Genomic DNA, 15779 nt, shown 5'->3' with positions numbered 1-15779 from the left:
ATAAGGTAGTAGGGTGATGTGAAAGAGCTCTGCTTGAGATGCAGGAGAGCTGCTGATTGCCTGAGTAGACAATCCTGACCTTGATGGACCAAGGGCCTATAAGGCAGCTTCGTGCGACTGGCCCAAGGTCACCCAGCAAGCTTTGTGGCAAAATGGGGATATGAACCTGAGTTTCCCAGATCCTAGGCTGACACTGGCCTTTTATGCTTAGCTGTTTCCCTCGCGGTCACTCCTGCATCTCCCCGCATTTTGGCCACATTTTCAAATTTGAGATAAAACAGGTCCCTGAAAACACAGGCAAAACATGGGAAACGCAGTGGGAGAGTGAGGCGACCTCTGACGGTCAGAAACGGCATGCATAATCAAAACATCGACCCGAAGTCGTCGGAAGGGTGATCACAAGGGAAACAGCCAAGCATAAAAGGCCACTGTTACCACCACACCACACTAGCTGCATCTGGACATTTCACAAAATGTCTTTTTCTCAAAAGAAAAGCAGCCTTGGAGACAATGTCTCCTCCTCCATCTCATACCCCGAGAGAACAGAGAGCCGTTAGCTTTGAACCCAATGAGCAAACATAGCGAGAAACTGTCGTTAAGGAAGACCAAAACATTTAAAATGACTTACCAAGGGTTAATATAAAATGCCAAGAGATAATCAGTCCAGAGGCATGAAGGTAACAGAGTTAGGAAAGCAAATACGCTCCTACGCCTGTGAGCATTAATAGATAACATACACAGAGATTTAAAAAAAAATAAGCAAAGAGGATTAGTAAAAACAAAACAGATGCCAAGAAATGCAATACGTCGTGTTATCAGACAAAGGCAGGGCTGTGGATCGTTTCCGATTACGTGACTACGCCAAACGACTCCCCAGACTGAGATCAGACTGAAAATCCAGCGTCCTGAAATTTCACTACAGCGAAAAGGAAGCACCGCAAAAGGCTAGGATGCTTTCGGTCCCATTGAGGGCAAGATTGTGGCTCAAGTTTCTAGGCCCTATGAAAACATACAAAGCAGCAAATACCTGGTGAAATTTCAAGAGCCAGAGGAGCAGGAGCAATTTCCAGCGGCCTCAGGGCTTGCAGAGCTCCTTCCTCGTGAGTCACAGAGGCAGACTCGGCTACGTCTGCCTAATGAGCGCGCGCCTGCCTCGTTTGCATATTATGCCATTTGCTATCTTGCACTGTTTTTAGAACAGAACGTGGGTTCTTTTTTTGTTTTTAGCACAGAACCCACACGGTCATGGACGCATGACGCAAAGCAAAGGAATAAAAGTATCCAGAGCATTAAGCAACCGGCTCTGCTGGGTTATGGAAAGCAGACACTGTGGATCACCCCGGAAAGAAAGATCTAGGCATGTAAAGGGCATACATCTAACTTTCCCGCTCTCCCAGTAGAACAGCAGGAGTCAGAGGATTAGGACGCCCTGCCCTTGGTCCAACCTGGAAAGGGGACAACTTATTCAAACAATGTTCAATTAAGTCATGTTTTCTTGGCAGTACAGATTAAGCGAAGCATCTTTTGCAAGATGGCAGATAAAAAAGGGGGGAATCAGCTTGCACAGAGGCTTAGTATGGGCAGCAGGCATGGTCAACGTTCCTTCCCCCCAGAACATGGCCTATCACTAGGATTGCCAACCTCCAGGTTGCCAAAGCAGCCATTTTCTCCAGGTGAAGTGATCTCTATCAGCTGCAGATCAGTTGTAATAGCTGGAGATCTCCTGCTACTACAACTGATCTGCAGCCGATGGAGATCAGTTCACCTGGAGAAAATGGCTGCTTTCGCAATTGGACTCTATGGCATTGAAGCCCCTCCCCTCCCCAAACCCCACCCTCCTCAGGCTCTGCCCAAAAACCTCCCTCTGGTGGCAAAGAGAGGCCTGGCAACCCTACCAATCACAGTGAAACATATTCAGCACTGAATACTGCTAGTAAAGGAGAGAAGAGGCTTACCAGGTCTCTCCTCTCCTCCGGCGGGAAGTATTTGGGGTGGAGGTGAGGTGAGACTGTGCGTGCGCGCGGCTGTGCTGACGCGATCATGTCACTTCCGGTTTACACCTGGAAGTGCTGCATCACAAGGGGCCTTTACCACTCAAACTGGGAGTTTCAGTGGTAAACTGGGAGTTTCAGTGGTAAATGGCCCCTTGCGATGTGGCGCTTTTGGGTGCAAACTGGAAGTGATGTGGCACCGTGGGCAGGCGGCGTGCACAGTTGCCCGCTGACCCTCAGCTGGTTGGCGGGCAGCCAGGGGGTTTGCCCACCACCACCTGGCACTTGGCAAACCTAGGAGAGAAAGAACTCAGAGATGGGTGACCAGTGCCGGATTTACATATAAGCTAAACAAGCTATAGCTTCCCCAAAAAATTTAAAGGAAAAAAAAAACCTGGATGTACATTTCCAAAATATAAGATAAAAAACAAATAAAATAAAACCTTCATACAGCAACAGTATTTTGTGTTGTGTAGGCTCCTATGATGTAAGTAATGGGCCCCGCCTGCTTGCCTGCTCCCTAAAATATCACTGGTTATCTTAATTGTATTTCAGTTCAGCAATTACTTTGATAAAATACATATTTTGTTATGTGCAAATGGCTTTAGATACCTATTAGGTCCATAAATTACCATATAGCTTATATTCAACGCAAAAAACTGCGACAATTTGTTGTTGACAAAGGCAGCTGGACATATAAAGGGCCCCATTACCTTTAATAGCTTAGGGCCTCATCAAACCTAAATCCGGCCCTGTGGGTGACGCTGGACAGTAGCCAGCAAGGACTTCTGAATAGGAGCGGTCTAGTTGAGCAATAAGAAATTGGAGCAGCGATAACTTTAAAGGTCTACAACTACTTGCCCCAACTGGCATTTTCTGGGTAGCGGGAGCATGAATGGAAAGCCTAATCCTGGCATTGCTCTCCATAGAGAAAATAAAACTTCAAGCATGGCAGAAGCTGAAGCCTATTCCTAGCACTGAGCTCTTCATTTTCAAGGTTTTTTTTTTTTTTTTTGGTTAACTTTATTTGAGTTTGGATCTTTAATTAGCTGGTCTGTTTGATCCTCTGCCTTTGGTGCCATTAATATGCCTTCTGTATCAAAGAAGCCCCCCCCCCCCCCGAGATTAATGATTGTCCTGCCTGGCTATCTGCTGCTGGGGACTTGGAAAGGAAGCGAAGGCTGATTTCCACTTAGTTCATTAGCAGAATCCTGACTTGCGGGGCTGGCTCATGGCTTTTATTCATTGGGGGGAGTTTATGATCAAAAGACTTGCCCGGGTGCCGCATCTAATCAATTTAGCCTTTCCTGTCATCAGGCAGAGCCCCATAAAAATCAGAGAAGGGCTTCAAAGTCTCGCAGCTTCTTCAAACCAGTTCTTAATGGGCGAGCCACAAACAGTGAAGCGACGTAGAATGGAGTTGCCCCTAGAATCTGGAATGGCTTACCCACCCCCTCCAAACGAAGACCACGTTTTAGAGTTTCTATAGGGCAGTTTATTCAGTTTGTTCCCGGCCAATTTGTCTACCCCAGTACTGTGGAATTATTGATAGGGTTGCCAACTTCCAGGTACTAGCTGGAGATCTCCTGCTATTACAACTGATCTCCAGCTGATGGAGAGCAGCTCCCCTGGAGAAAATGGCTGCTTTGGCAATTTGACTCCATGGCATTAAGTCCCTCCCCAAACCCCATCCTCCTCACGCTCCACCCCAAAAAGCTCCCACCAGTAGGGAAGAGGGGCCTGGCAACCCTAGCCTATGGCACCCAAACCAGAACTTTTTTGGTAGGATGGTAGATGCATACGCCGGAGAAAAACTGGGGAGACTTTTGGCTGGGGTGGATTCAGAGGTTACTTTGGCTATTATTTAAAAATAAATAAATCATATGTTACAGTGAGTACAAAATGATTCTCAGACAATTTTTCAGCCTGGTTTATGGGGCACTTCTCAAGACCTATAGGTGAAAGGAGTAGTATTATTTAAGTAAGAAAGAACTTTTTTGGGGGGGCTTGCAAACATCACATTGCAAGTTAAACAACCCCCACCCCTTCAATAACCCTGGCTTTTTTGCCCTGCAGCGTGAAAGAAATTAACAACCAGCTGGCCTGTTTGGCTCATTAATGGGCGATCCATAAAGCCTTCCCTCATTGCAGAGTGTAAATATATCTCTGCGGAACTACTAATGGGTTTATAGATCAAACTTCCAGCTCTTCATTGCTTTAGGATACTTATAAAATGTGTCCAGGGAGAGGAATCACACAGCATCTGTCTCCTCTGGCGGGGACAGCCATCTATCATGCGTTACAATTTCTCACTCGAAACAGCAATAAAAGGTGTGACCTTGAGCTACTAACTAATCAAGTCAGTGCTTCGAAAGGACAGATGGGCCATTGAAGAAAAGAGTGATTTCTAAGACAGTTCACTGGAAAAGAAAGAATTAGGGTCTAAGCAAAACTTTGGCACAAACGGGGCTATTTTTAAAAAGTGCGAAATGTTCAAAGTTCGGATATCCAATCTGACATGAAGAGTATTTTCAAAAACAACTTCCCATTGGCACCTTTCAGAGCAATGATCTTAAAGACTAACTTTTCCAGTTTGGTTCCTTGCGCAATAGTTTTTAGTCAAACCTCCCGCTGTGTAAATCAAAGGTCTGGCCACTTCTGTGTGTGTGTGTGTGGGGGGGAATCATTTCCTACCCATCTGATTTACAGTCAAGTCCATCCCAAAAGTTTGCAGCTTCCTTTGACCCACTGAAGTCAGCTTTTGGAGACATAGGGTTGCCAGGTCCAGGTTGGGAAATACCTGGAGATTCTGGGAGAGGAGCCTGAGGAGGGCGGGGTTTGGAGAGGGGAGGGATTTCAATGCCATTGAGTCCAATTGCCAAAGCGGCCATTTTCTCCAGGGGAACTGATCTCTGTCACCTGGAGGTCAGCTGTACTAGTAGAACATCTCCAGCCACCACCTGGAGGTTGGCAACCCTATGAACACACGGGGGTGGCAGCTGAATTTTAGGGGCCCCCCAATAACAATACCTTTTAACGGTAGGCTTTGTAAAAGAATTTGAATTAGAAGATTACTTTTTTTGCAAGGAAATCTGAACTAGGTTGATTCACTGGAAATTTCTCTCCCTCTACTTTGACTTCCTTCCAGATGCAACCCAACAGGCCTCGGCGACTACGTTATTTTTATGGACAACCAGGCTTTGTGGGGTACAGCAACAAATTTTAGAATGACACTGAACTCTTCTTGGCCCCTTGAATTCTCGCCCTCCCTCTGGTTAATGTAGGGATTCCCACTGAAATCATTTTAAGCCATATAAACAAATTAAGTCTAACTGCAGCAGCTGAAATTCCAATACCCTCTTCCTGACATTCACTGGTTAGAGTGCAATCAAAAAGATTTACACATAGGAAGGAAGGGAGGGAGGAAGGGAGAAAGAACAGACAGATAGATAGATAGATAGATAGATAGATAGATAGATAGATAGATAGACAGATAGATGATAGACAGACAGATAATAGATAGATAGCCAGACAGACAGATAGATGATAGACAGACAGATGATAGACAGATAGATGATTGATAGATGATAGATAGATAGACAGACAGATACATAGATAGATGGACAGACAGATGATAGATAGATGATAGACAGACAGTCAGAGAGACAGAACAGAAGTAATAGGGTTTTAGGGGGTCAAATGCTTACCAGTTGTAGGGGAGCTTTCCATCTCTCTCCAATGAAGCAAAATTGACAAAGGTACCAGCTCCACATTCCCTGTTTTAGGAAGGCCACAAGGTTATTACTGGCAGATATCAAGCCGCAATGGCATAAACTTAACAGCAGTCCCCTGGAGCTTGAGAAAGAGATATCGGACCATTTCTGATCTGGAGATCAACATCTTGATCCAGCAAGGGATGTGCTGAGTCCATACATACCGGGCCCCTAGCTAGCTAGAGGAGCTATCGGCTGAGACAAACCCTAGACAAAGACTATACTTAAATTCAGGAGGCTTTTACGATGTGTTTTGCGGCTTTTGGTGGGAGCAGTGAGCAGAGGCAAATTGAGGTTAAGCTCCATGTTCCTCTGTCCTTCTATAGCTTATGCATTTGCCCCAGCAAGGAAAATCACAAAAGGTGCCATATGTATTGTTTGGTAATAAAATGGAGAAGAGTGGAGGCATCACTTGGATTTTCACAGCTGTAGGTATAAGAAGAGCAAAGCATGCATAATCCAATCTACTACTCCAAGTGTGCACATTTCACCTACAATTTGTAATGTACATCAAATACATCCTGGTTAATAAAATGCCGTGTCTGCAGGGGAACCAATTAGCACTTCTCTCTATCCCCCTTAAGTGATGCTTTGAAATGAAATTACATAGTTTCCTAACCTTGAAAGGAGCAAGAAAATTATAGTTGCAATTGAAAGGGAATAACGGGTCACAATCCTGAAAACCTTTCATTTATGTAGCGGTTCATTGTGTAGATCAACATTTACAAAAAAATAGCCATCTGATTTAGCTTCCCAAACGGGTAGGGTTGCCAACGTCCAGGTGGTGGTTGAAGATCCCCCACTATTACAACTGATCTCCAGCCAACAGAGATCAGTTCCCCTGGAGAAAGTGGCCACTTTGACCATTGGACTCTATGGCATCAAAGTCCCTCCCCTCTCCAAACCCCACCCTCCTAGGGATCCACCCCCAAAAATCTCCAGGCAATTCCCAACCCAGAGCTGGCAACCCTACAAACAGGGTTTGGGTTGCTCCATAGGATACCACCACAAGGAAAGGAGACAGTGATACAAAGAAAATTGTTACCAAACCCGGCGGGGGAGTAGTATAAGACGAAGAGTTGGTTTTTATATGTCGACTTTCTCTACCACTTAAGGGAGACTCAAACTGGCTTACAATCACCTTCCTTTCCCCTCCCCATAACAGACACCCTGTGAGGTAGGTGGGACTGAGAGAACTCTAAGAGAAACTCTAAGAGAGCTGTGACTAGCTCAAGGTCATCCAGCTGGCTTCGTGTGGAGGAGTGGGGAAACAAATCCAGTTCACCAGATTAGCCTCCGCCGCTCACGTGAAGGAGTGGGGAATCAAACCCGGTTCTCCAGATCAGACTCCACAACTCCAAACCACTGCTCTTAACCACTACACCATGCTGGCTCCCTATGTTTTAATTTATTTAGGCATTTATATCCCCTTATTTTCCCCAATGGGGACCCACAGCATCTTACCACATCATTCTCTGCTCCTCCATTTTATCCTTACAATAGTAAGGTGGGTTAGGGAGAGAGCGAGAGAGACAGTGAGCTTCCATGGCAAGGTGGGGATTCAAGGGTCTTCCAGATCACAGTCTGGCCTTCTAACCACTACATCACCCTAGCTCATAGTTTCCTAAGCACTGTTCTTTTGTACACATCCTTGTTATGTGTGTTAAGTGCCGTCAAGTCACTTCTGACTCATGGCGACCCTGTGAATCAATGTCCTCCAAAATGTTGGACAGTTAACAGCCTTGCTCAGGCCTTGCAGACTGAGGGCTGTGGCTTCCTTTATTGAGTCAATCCTTCTCATGTTGGGTCTTCCAACATGCCAGTGTGGTATAGTGGTTAAGAGCGGTGGACTCTAATCTGGAGAGCCGGGTTTGATTCCCCACTCCTCCACATGAGCGGCGGATGCTAATCTGGTGAACCGGGCTGGTTTCCCCACTCCTACACACGAAGCCAGCTGGGTGACCTTGGGCTAGTCACAGCTCTGATAGAGCTCTCTCAGTCCCACCCACCTCACAGGGTGTCTGTTGTGGGGAGGGGAAGGGAAGGTGATTGTAAGCCAGTTTGATTCTTCCTTAAATGGTAGAGAAAGTCGGCATATAAAAACCAACAGTTCTTCTTCATCTTCTTTTGCACACATCCTTGTTATGTGTGTGTTAAGTGCTGTCAAGTCACTTTCGACTCATGGCAACCCTATGAACCAATGTCTTCCAAAACGCCCAATCGTTAACAGCCTTGATCAGGTCTTGCAAACTGAGGGCCATGGCTTTCTTTATAGAGTCTATCCATCTCATGTTGGGTCTTCCTCTTTTCCTGCCGCCTTCACCTTTTCCTAGCCTTATTGTGTTTTCCAGTGGCTCTTGTATTCTCACAATGTGACCAAAGTACGATAGCGTCAGTTTAGTCATTTTAGCTTCTAGGGACAGTTCAGGCTTGATTTGATCTTGGACCCACACATCCTTACACTTAAATATATAGAAACAAATCAATCACCCATTGCCTAAGATAAAATTTAAGAAGAGGATAGCAACAATTGTTAGTTTAAAACTGACCAGGGTATAACCATATTCCTTTGGCAGATACCTTGGCCTCCATGGAACATGGCCTCCATCTTTGCATTCAATTGCTCCATCATCATTGGCATTAGAAGACAGGCTGACCTACCTGGCCATTTGTAGATGTTTTCTCCGAAGGACTACAAGAGTTACAAGCAGCAGCCCAATCAGAAGGATGCTCAGGATGGCTAGAACAGAGATCACCACCACGTTGGGATTCATCTCTGTCACTGCAGGCGCAAACAAAGGATCCGATTTAATGAAAGCACAAGACACCAGAGCTACTACGAAGAGACCAGAAAATGTGAAGGGCTACCTCCAAGTGGACTAATTTCTGCTAATGATAGATCATCTGAGGGTAGCTTCACATTACCTGCAGCATATGTGTCTTCCATGTAAAATGACATTTCCAAAGGAAACATATAAAATGTGGATAACATACTCCCACTTTCAAAAAGCGGAGTACTCACATTGGCAAACCAAACCCAATCAGAGATCAAGGAAACGCACATGCGGATATGAGAATGTGGAACCAACCACATTCTTCTTCAGCTGGAAAAGGCATAAAACCACTCCGAAACATAAACAGTGAAAGCAAAAGGGGCCTGGTACTTGCAAAGTGATTGGCAGAAAATATGGGCTACGTCTCCACATTCCTGACCCCTAAACCTTCCACCACCACAAATCCAGAAGCTCCACACCAATGCTGTACATTCTTGCTGATTTGATCCAAGAACCTTTATGTGAGACTAAGCCTTAGCTAAATTTTTGTGTTGCTATTTTTCTACACGGAAAGTTGCCTTTTCAACGAGGAACTGATGCAAAGATCAAAACTTTTGCAGGGTGTCCAACAGTGGGCAGCATTTCATTTAAGGTGAAGCTGCTGAATAATTGCCAAGAAACGGAGCTAATATTGTCGAAGGCTTTCACGGTCAGAGTTCACTGGTTCTCGTAGGTTATCCAGGCTGTGTAACCGTGGTCTTGGTATTTTCTTTCCTGACGTTTCGCCAGCAGCTGTGGCCGGCATCTTCAGAGGAGTAACACTGAAGGACAGTGTCTCTCAGTGTCAAGTGTGTAGGAAGAGTAATATATAGTCAGAAAGGGGTTGGGTTTGAGCTGAATCATTGTCCTGCAAAAAGTAACAAAGGTAATGTGCTAACCATTGTCCTGTAAGTATCAAGATAATGTGCTAATGAGGGTGTGGTATGTTAATATGGAACCATTGTATCCTGAAGTGATCTGTTAATGTGTGAAATCCAAAGTTAATCTGCATGGCTATTGTTGACTGTAGTCTTTGTTAGTCTAACATTCAGATCTGAAGGATAAGAAAGAACGAAGGAAAAGAAACAGAAACTGTTATTTTGGGAAGAAACAGAACTTTTTCTGGGCTGGGGTGGTGGTCAGTTTTGATAAGTGAAACTGTAGGGAAGTATGAAAATAATCCCTTCTCTCCAGTCCATGTGCAGTCCCAACCTAAACTAAGGTCATGTGGGGTAGGGTTGCTAGATTCAGGTTGGGAGGTTTTGGAAATGGAGCTGAAGAGGAGAGGGACCTCAGCGGGGTACAGTGCCACAGAGTCCATCCTCCAAAGCATCCAATTTCTCCAGGGAACCTGATCTCTGTAGTCTAGAGATGAGCTGTAATTTTGGGGGGATCCCCAGGTCCCACCTGGAGGCTGGCATCCCTATTTGTACTGTATGAAATCTGCAAACAGATCATGGCTAGAGTGGGAATTTTCCACCTTCTCACATGAACACATGAAGCTGAATTATACTGAATCAGAGCCTTGGTCCATCAAAGTCAGTATTGTCAACTCAGACTGGCAGCGGCTCTCCAGGGTCTCAGGCAGAGAAGGCTTTCACATTTTGCCTAGTCCCTTTAACTGGAGATGCCAGGGATTGAACCTGAGACCTTCTGCATGCCAAGCAGATGCTCTACCACTGAGCCACGGCCCCTCTCCTCCTGTTGCATCCCAGTGAACTCCCACAGATTTTGTTCCTGGAGTCAGGAGATCCTCACAAGCAACAAAAGGGGAAATTTAGGGGTTTGGTGCAGGAATAGGGTTGCTAACCTCCAGGTGCTAGCTGGAGATCTCCCACTATTACAACTGATCTCCAGGCGATAGAAATAAGTTCCCCTGGAGAAAATGGCCGCTTTGATAATTGAACTCTATGGCATTGAAGTCCCTCCCCTCCCCAAACCCTGCCCTCCTCAGGCTCTACCCCAAAAACATCCCGCTGGTGGCGAAGAGGGACCTGGCAACCCTACACGGAAGAAGAAATAGCCCCGCCTTTCCTCCAAGGACAGAAGCGCTCTTCCGTCATTGGAAATGCCCCACAGTGCACAAGCACTTGGGAGGGTTCCCAATAAGTAAACACAGAATTCCCAGAGGGGCAAACAAAGGACTAAAATTCAGCTTACCCATGGTGGAGACAGCAATGAAGGTGGGGACGCTGGGGCTGTTGTGGCTGAAGCTGGTAACGCTGCAGTTGTAAGACGTGGCCGGCGAAAGGCTGGAGATGGTCACAACATGTGAAGAAACGGTCACAGGTTCCTAAACATATCAGGGGGAAATCAATGAACATCTCACAGTTAGAAGAAGAAGAGTCAGTTTTTATATGCTGACTTTCTCCACCAGTTAAGGAAGACTCATAGAAACATAAAATCATAGAGTTGGAACGGACCACCAGGGTCATCTAGTTCAACCCCCTGCTCAATGCAGGAAATACCAAACTCCCTCCCCCCCCAAGCCCCAGGGACCCCTACTCCATGCCCAGAAGATGCCCTCCATGCCCTCCCTCTCATGATCTGTCACAGAATCAGCATTGCTGACAGATGGCCATCTAGCCTCTGCTTAAAAACCTCCAGGGAAGGAGAGCCCACCACCTCCTGAGGAAGCCTCTTCTACTGTGGAACCCCTCCAACTGTTAGAAAATTCTTCCTGATGTCTAGACGGAAACTCTTTTGATTTAAACCAGCTTACAATCTCCTTCCCTTCCTCTCCAACAGACACCCTGTGAGGTAGGTGGGGCTGAGAGAGGTCTAACAGAGCTGTGACTGGCCCAAGGTCACCCAGCTGTAGGGTTGCCAGGTCCCTCTTTGCCACCGGTGGGAGATTTTTGGGGCGGAGCCTGAGGAGGGCAGGGTTTGGGAAGGGGAGGGACTTCAATGCCATTGAGTTCAGTTGCCAAAGTGGCCATTTTTCTCCGGGTGATCTGATCTCTATCGGCTGGAGATCAGTTGAATTAGCAGGAGATCTGCTACTACCTGGCAGTTGGCAACCCTATCCAGCTGGCTTCATGTGGAGGAGTGGGTAATCAAACCCGGTTCTCCAGATCAGAGTCCTCTGCTCCAAACCACCGCTTTCAACCACTACATCACACTGGCTCTCAGGGGTCTTATGACCCCATTAGAACTGATGGGGTCATGAAATTCAAAGATAACCTATTCGTATTTTATCATTTTTCACTGCCCATGGTAATTGTTTTTATTTCCAATCGAGCTGAGTCACAAGCCTTAATATTGCCATCATTTCTGCAGTCTTTTGGCAGGGCCTGGGGCTGGCGCATGTGCACAGAGAGCGAAGGCACTACGCCTACTGCCCGCATGGGCTGGAAGAAGCCGCACAACAATGCAAAGATGAATAATGTCAAATAAAGGCAAATAAATGTCAAAGCATAAACACAACATTCTATCATGTGGTGTTCTTGCAAAAAAAAAGGAAGAAAATATTGGGAAATGATACATGATTAAATGCAAAGAATATTGAAAATAAAATTTCTCCTAGATTTTAAAAGTATATTGTTAATATTTTGCCAGACAATGTGCCAAAAATACATCATGAAAATGGAAAGCAGAAGATTACCCAGATGTAACTGAATCGACAAATAAAGTAGCAGAATATGCAACTGCGGCTAAGTTAACGTCTCTAGTGAATAGTAGATCAACCTCTGATTTTTATGAAAAATGGAAAGTATTTCTTGAGCATATAGTTGTTAACCGATAATAATAATTGAATGTTAAAATGTAAGTAAGAAATGCATCACTGAATATGGAATTATAACATTCAAAGAAGGTATACTGCAATAGAAGCTATATAGAGTAAGTTCCATTATAATGTGAGAATGTGATGTGTATGTTTATATGTTTGTTTGTTTGTACTGAGGAAAATGTTAAAACAACAAAAAACAACACAATGTGACTTGTCATAGTATAAACAAAAGTGCACATGCCCAAGTCAAGAGAGATTGTCCCAAATTAAGACAGAGCAGAGGAGGAGGAAGAAGAGTTGGTTTTTATATGTTGACTTTCTCTACCACTTAAGGGAGACTCAAACCAGTTTACAATCAGCTTCCCCTCCCTACAACAGACACCCTGTGAGGTAGGTGGGGCTGAGAGAGCTCTAAAAGAGCTGTGACTGGCCCAATGTCACCCAGCTGGCTTCATATGTAGGAGTGGGGAAACAAATCCAGTTCTCCAGATTAGCTCCGCCGCTCATGTGGAGGAGTGGGGAATCAAACCCGGTTCTCCAGATCAGAGTCCACTGCTCCAAACCACTGCTCTTAACCACTACACCACGCTGGCTCTCAGTGTAAAAGAGGAAATTATGTCACTCTTTCCCTCCAAAGCATGAGCACAAGGGGCCAACCAGTGAATATGTTAAAATCAGCTTCTGGAACATTTTCTCCAGGTGATCTGATCTTTATTGGCTGGAGATCAGTTGTAATAGCGGGAGATCTCCAGCTAGTACCTAGAGGTTGGCAACCCTACTGGTCTCCAATTACAACTGGTCTCCAGACCACAAAGCTCAGTTCCCCTGGAGAAAATGGCTACTTTGGAAGGTGGCTGTATGGTGAGGTCCCTCCCCAAACCCCACCCTCCATCCCCAAAATCTCCAGGTATTTCACAGCCCAGACCTGGCAACCCTATTACACACATATATACACACACAATTATTTGGATTTTTAAAATGGATGCTTGAATTACATAGCACCCAGCATGAGGGAAGGCAATGAGGCTAGATAGTCTACCTGCCCTTGCCAATTGAATGATTCTGACACCCAGGAAACGTATTTCATTTCCAGTTTTTCATTTATGGCTTTCTCAGCGGTGGCTGGAAGGCAAAGAAAGAAAAAAATGTTCCAGAAGCTGAATTCCAATTATGGCTGAAAGCTTTAATTGATTCGGCCAATAAATGAAAGCTGTAATTGCAGATTAAAATTAGACCCCCTGATTTATCAGTGGGAAGGGCATTCTGCCCCAAAGCCCACATTATCACGCCTGCTCCCCATCTCTGCTTCTCATCCATATTACAAGAAACAGAAATTCAGAGCTGTCTTTTGCTTCCAGTTTGCATCAAGAGCCAGCATACATATTGGTTTAAAGAATGACCTCCTTCTAGTTAGCATAATTCATATTGCTGTTTATACCCTGCAACATCATTCTCCCCTAGGGTTGCCAGGTCCCACTTTGCCACTGGCAGGAGGTTTTTGGGGTGGAGCCTGAGGAGGGCGGGGTTTGGGGAGGGGAGGGACTTCAATGCCATAGAGTCCAATTGCCAAAGCGGCCATTTTCTCCAGGTGAACTGATTTCTATCGCCTGGAGAGCAGTTGTAATAGCAGGAGATCTCCAGCTAATACCTGGAGGTTGGAAACCCTATTCTCCCCGCCTCCATTTTATCCTCACAACAACCACCCTGTGAGGTAGACTAAGCTGAGAGTGAGAGATTGGCCCAAGGTCAGCCAGCGAGCTTCCTTGGAAGAGTGTGGTTTTGAAGCCGGGTCTCTCCCAGTTTCTAGTCAGATATGCTAACCACTACACCATGCTGCAACCACAAGCGATACAATTATGAAGAAAGATGTAATATAGAAAGAGGCCTATGGCTTCCACAATCACAACTGAGAATATCACATATGTTGGGATTTGACATCCTTTCATAAGAACATTGTTTCTATTGGAGGGAGGGTGTTGCATGCTGGGAGAATTCTTGACAGTGCGAATTCTGTCTCTATCAGGTTGGTTGATTAAGCTCTCTCTGGTCGTTTATGCATGGGTACTTTCACTCATGTCCGCCTCCAGTCTGTCTTGGTTGTTCCTTGGAGTTATACATGAGTTTTCCATCCATTAGAGATGACATCGCTGCCAGCCCTCACAAATCCCGGGACTTCCCATTCCTTTGTTAACTCAATTCGTCCATCTTCCCTGAGCTCAGCCCAGGTGAAATCCCCATGCATAAGGCAAAGCGAGGGACATGCAAGCTTGGTTTCTATCACAGAAAGCATGCAGCCAATTACAATGCAGCGTGTGAAGAGGTGGGGATTCAAATGCTTCCTGCTTCCTCAGAGCGCTTTCTGAGCAGAAGAAAGGCTTTTTTAAAAACAAGGTTTGCATGTCTACCCCCCCTTTCAGATTGCTCCATTTTTTTGCTTTTTCTTCTTAAAATGCTTTTTTATTTGGCAATTGGGTTTGGGAGGGGTTCTCTCACAGTAAACCCTACAAAGTAAGCCAATTACAAAGCAGCATTTAAAGGGGCAGGGACTTGATTTGAGCTTGGAGACTGCTGGTGCATAGATTCCCCACAGGAAAGCGTGGGTCTAGCAAGCAACGAACCTCAGGTAAAACTTCCATGCATAAATGACCTCTATCAGTCTGTCAGCCTCTCTCTTTCTCTCTCTATTAGGAATGTTTGTTTCAATCAGTTCAGACATCATATCTGCCTGCAAAGTGTAAGAAAAGTTACATCGTTTCTGAAGGTTCAACTGAACTACATCAATGTAACAAAGTAAGTAAAACTGAGTGTTGTTTTTTTTTTTTGAACAATTCTCTGATGAACTGAGTTATTTCATCATAAACCTGCTGCTCTTAACCGATAACAGCACCCTCAGCCTCAAAAACAAAACTTCCCTGCTTATTCTGCCTGGGATCCTGTTGAGTCAGAAAAACTATCACGCAGGTTTCATCGTATATTTCAAGCAAATATTGATTTTTAACCACAGACCCAGATCAGAGAAATAAATTTTCTCTTCATCAAGAAAGACGTAATATAGAAGGAGGCCTACGGCTTCCACAATCACAACTTGAGAATATTGAATTCTGGCTCCATCTTACTCTTCCGGCATTCTTGGTCACTTGCTTGCTACCACCCCCTTTGCAGAACACAACCCCCTGTAGCTCTGTTAGGGTTGCCAACCCCCAGGTACCAGCTGGAGATCTCCTGCTATTACAACTGATCTCCGGCCGATAGAGATCAGTTCACCTGGAGAAAATGGCCGCTTTGGCAATTGGACTCTATGGCATTGAAGTCCCTCCCCTCCCCAAACCCCGCCCTCCTTAGGCTCCGCCACAAAAACCTCCCACAGGTGGCAAAGAGGGACCTAGCAACCCTAAGCTCTGTGCCTGTGTCCAAGATGGACCTTGATCCACCTCAGGACTTTCATAAATGAATAGGTGAATGGCTCCGAGCT

General features: G+C 45.4%; 1 protein-coding gene across 1 annotated transcript in view; it reads right to left on the bottom strand.

Moving 5' to 3' along the window:
- Positions 1–15779, bottom strand: part of PTPRO (protein tyrosine phosphatase receptor type O) — a 117984-nt gene that overhangs the window by 26848 nt on the left and 75357 nt on the right. Inside the window, exons 15-18 of the mRNA XM_056846600.1 lie at positions 10738–10870; positions 8426–8546; positions 5699–5767; positions 629–712 (exon numbers count right to left, since the gene is read on the bottom strand). Coding sequence (XP_056702578.1) covers positions 629–712; positions 5699–5767; positions 8426–8546; positions 10738–10870 — 407 coding nt within the window. The remainder of the gene's footprint in view (positions 1–628; positions 713–5698; positions 5768–8425; positions 8547–10737; positions 10871–15779) is intronic.

Source organism: Euleptes europaea, chromosome 3 (assembly GCF_029931775.1).
Source record: "Euleptes europaea isolate rEulEur1 chromosome 3, rEulEur1.hap1, whole genome shotgun sequence".
Taxonomy (NCBI): domain Eukaryota; kingdom Metazoa; phylum Chordata; class Lepidosauria; order Squamata; family Sphaerodactylidae; genus Euleptes; species Euleptes europaea.
The sequence above is the reverse complement of the archived record's forward strand: the minus strand, read 5'-3'. Positions and strand labels throughout refer to the sequence as shown.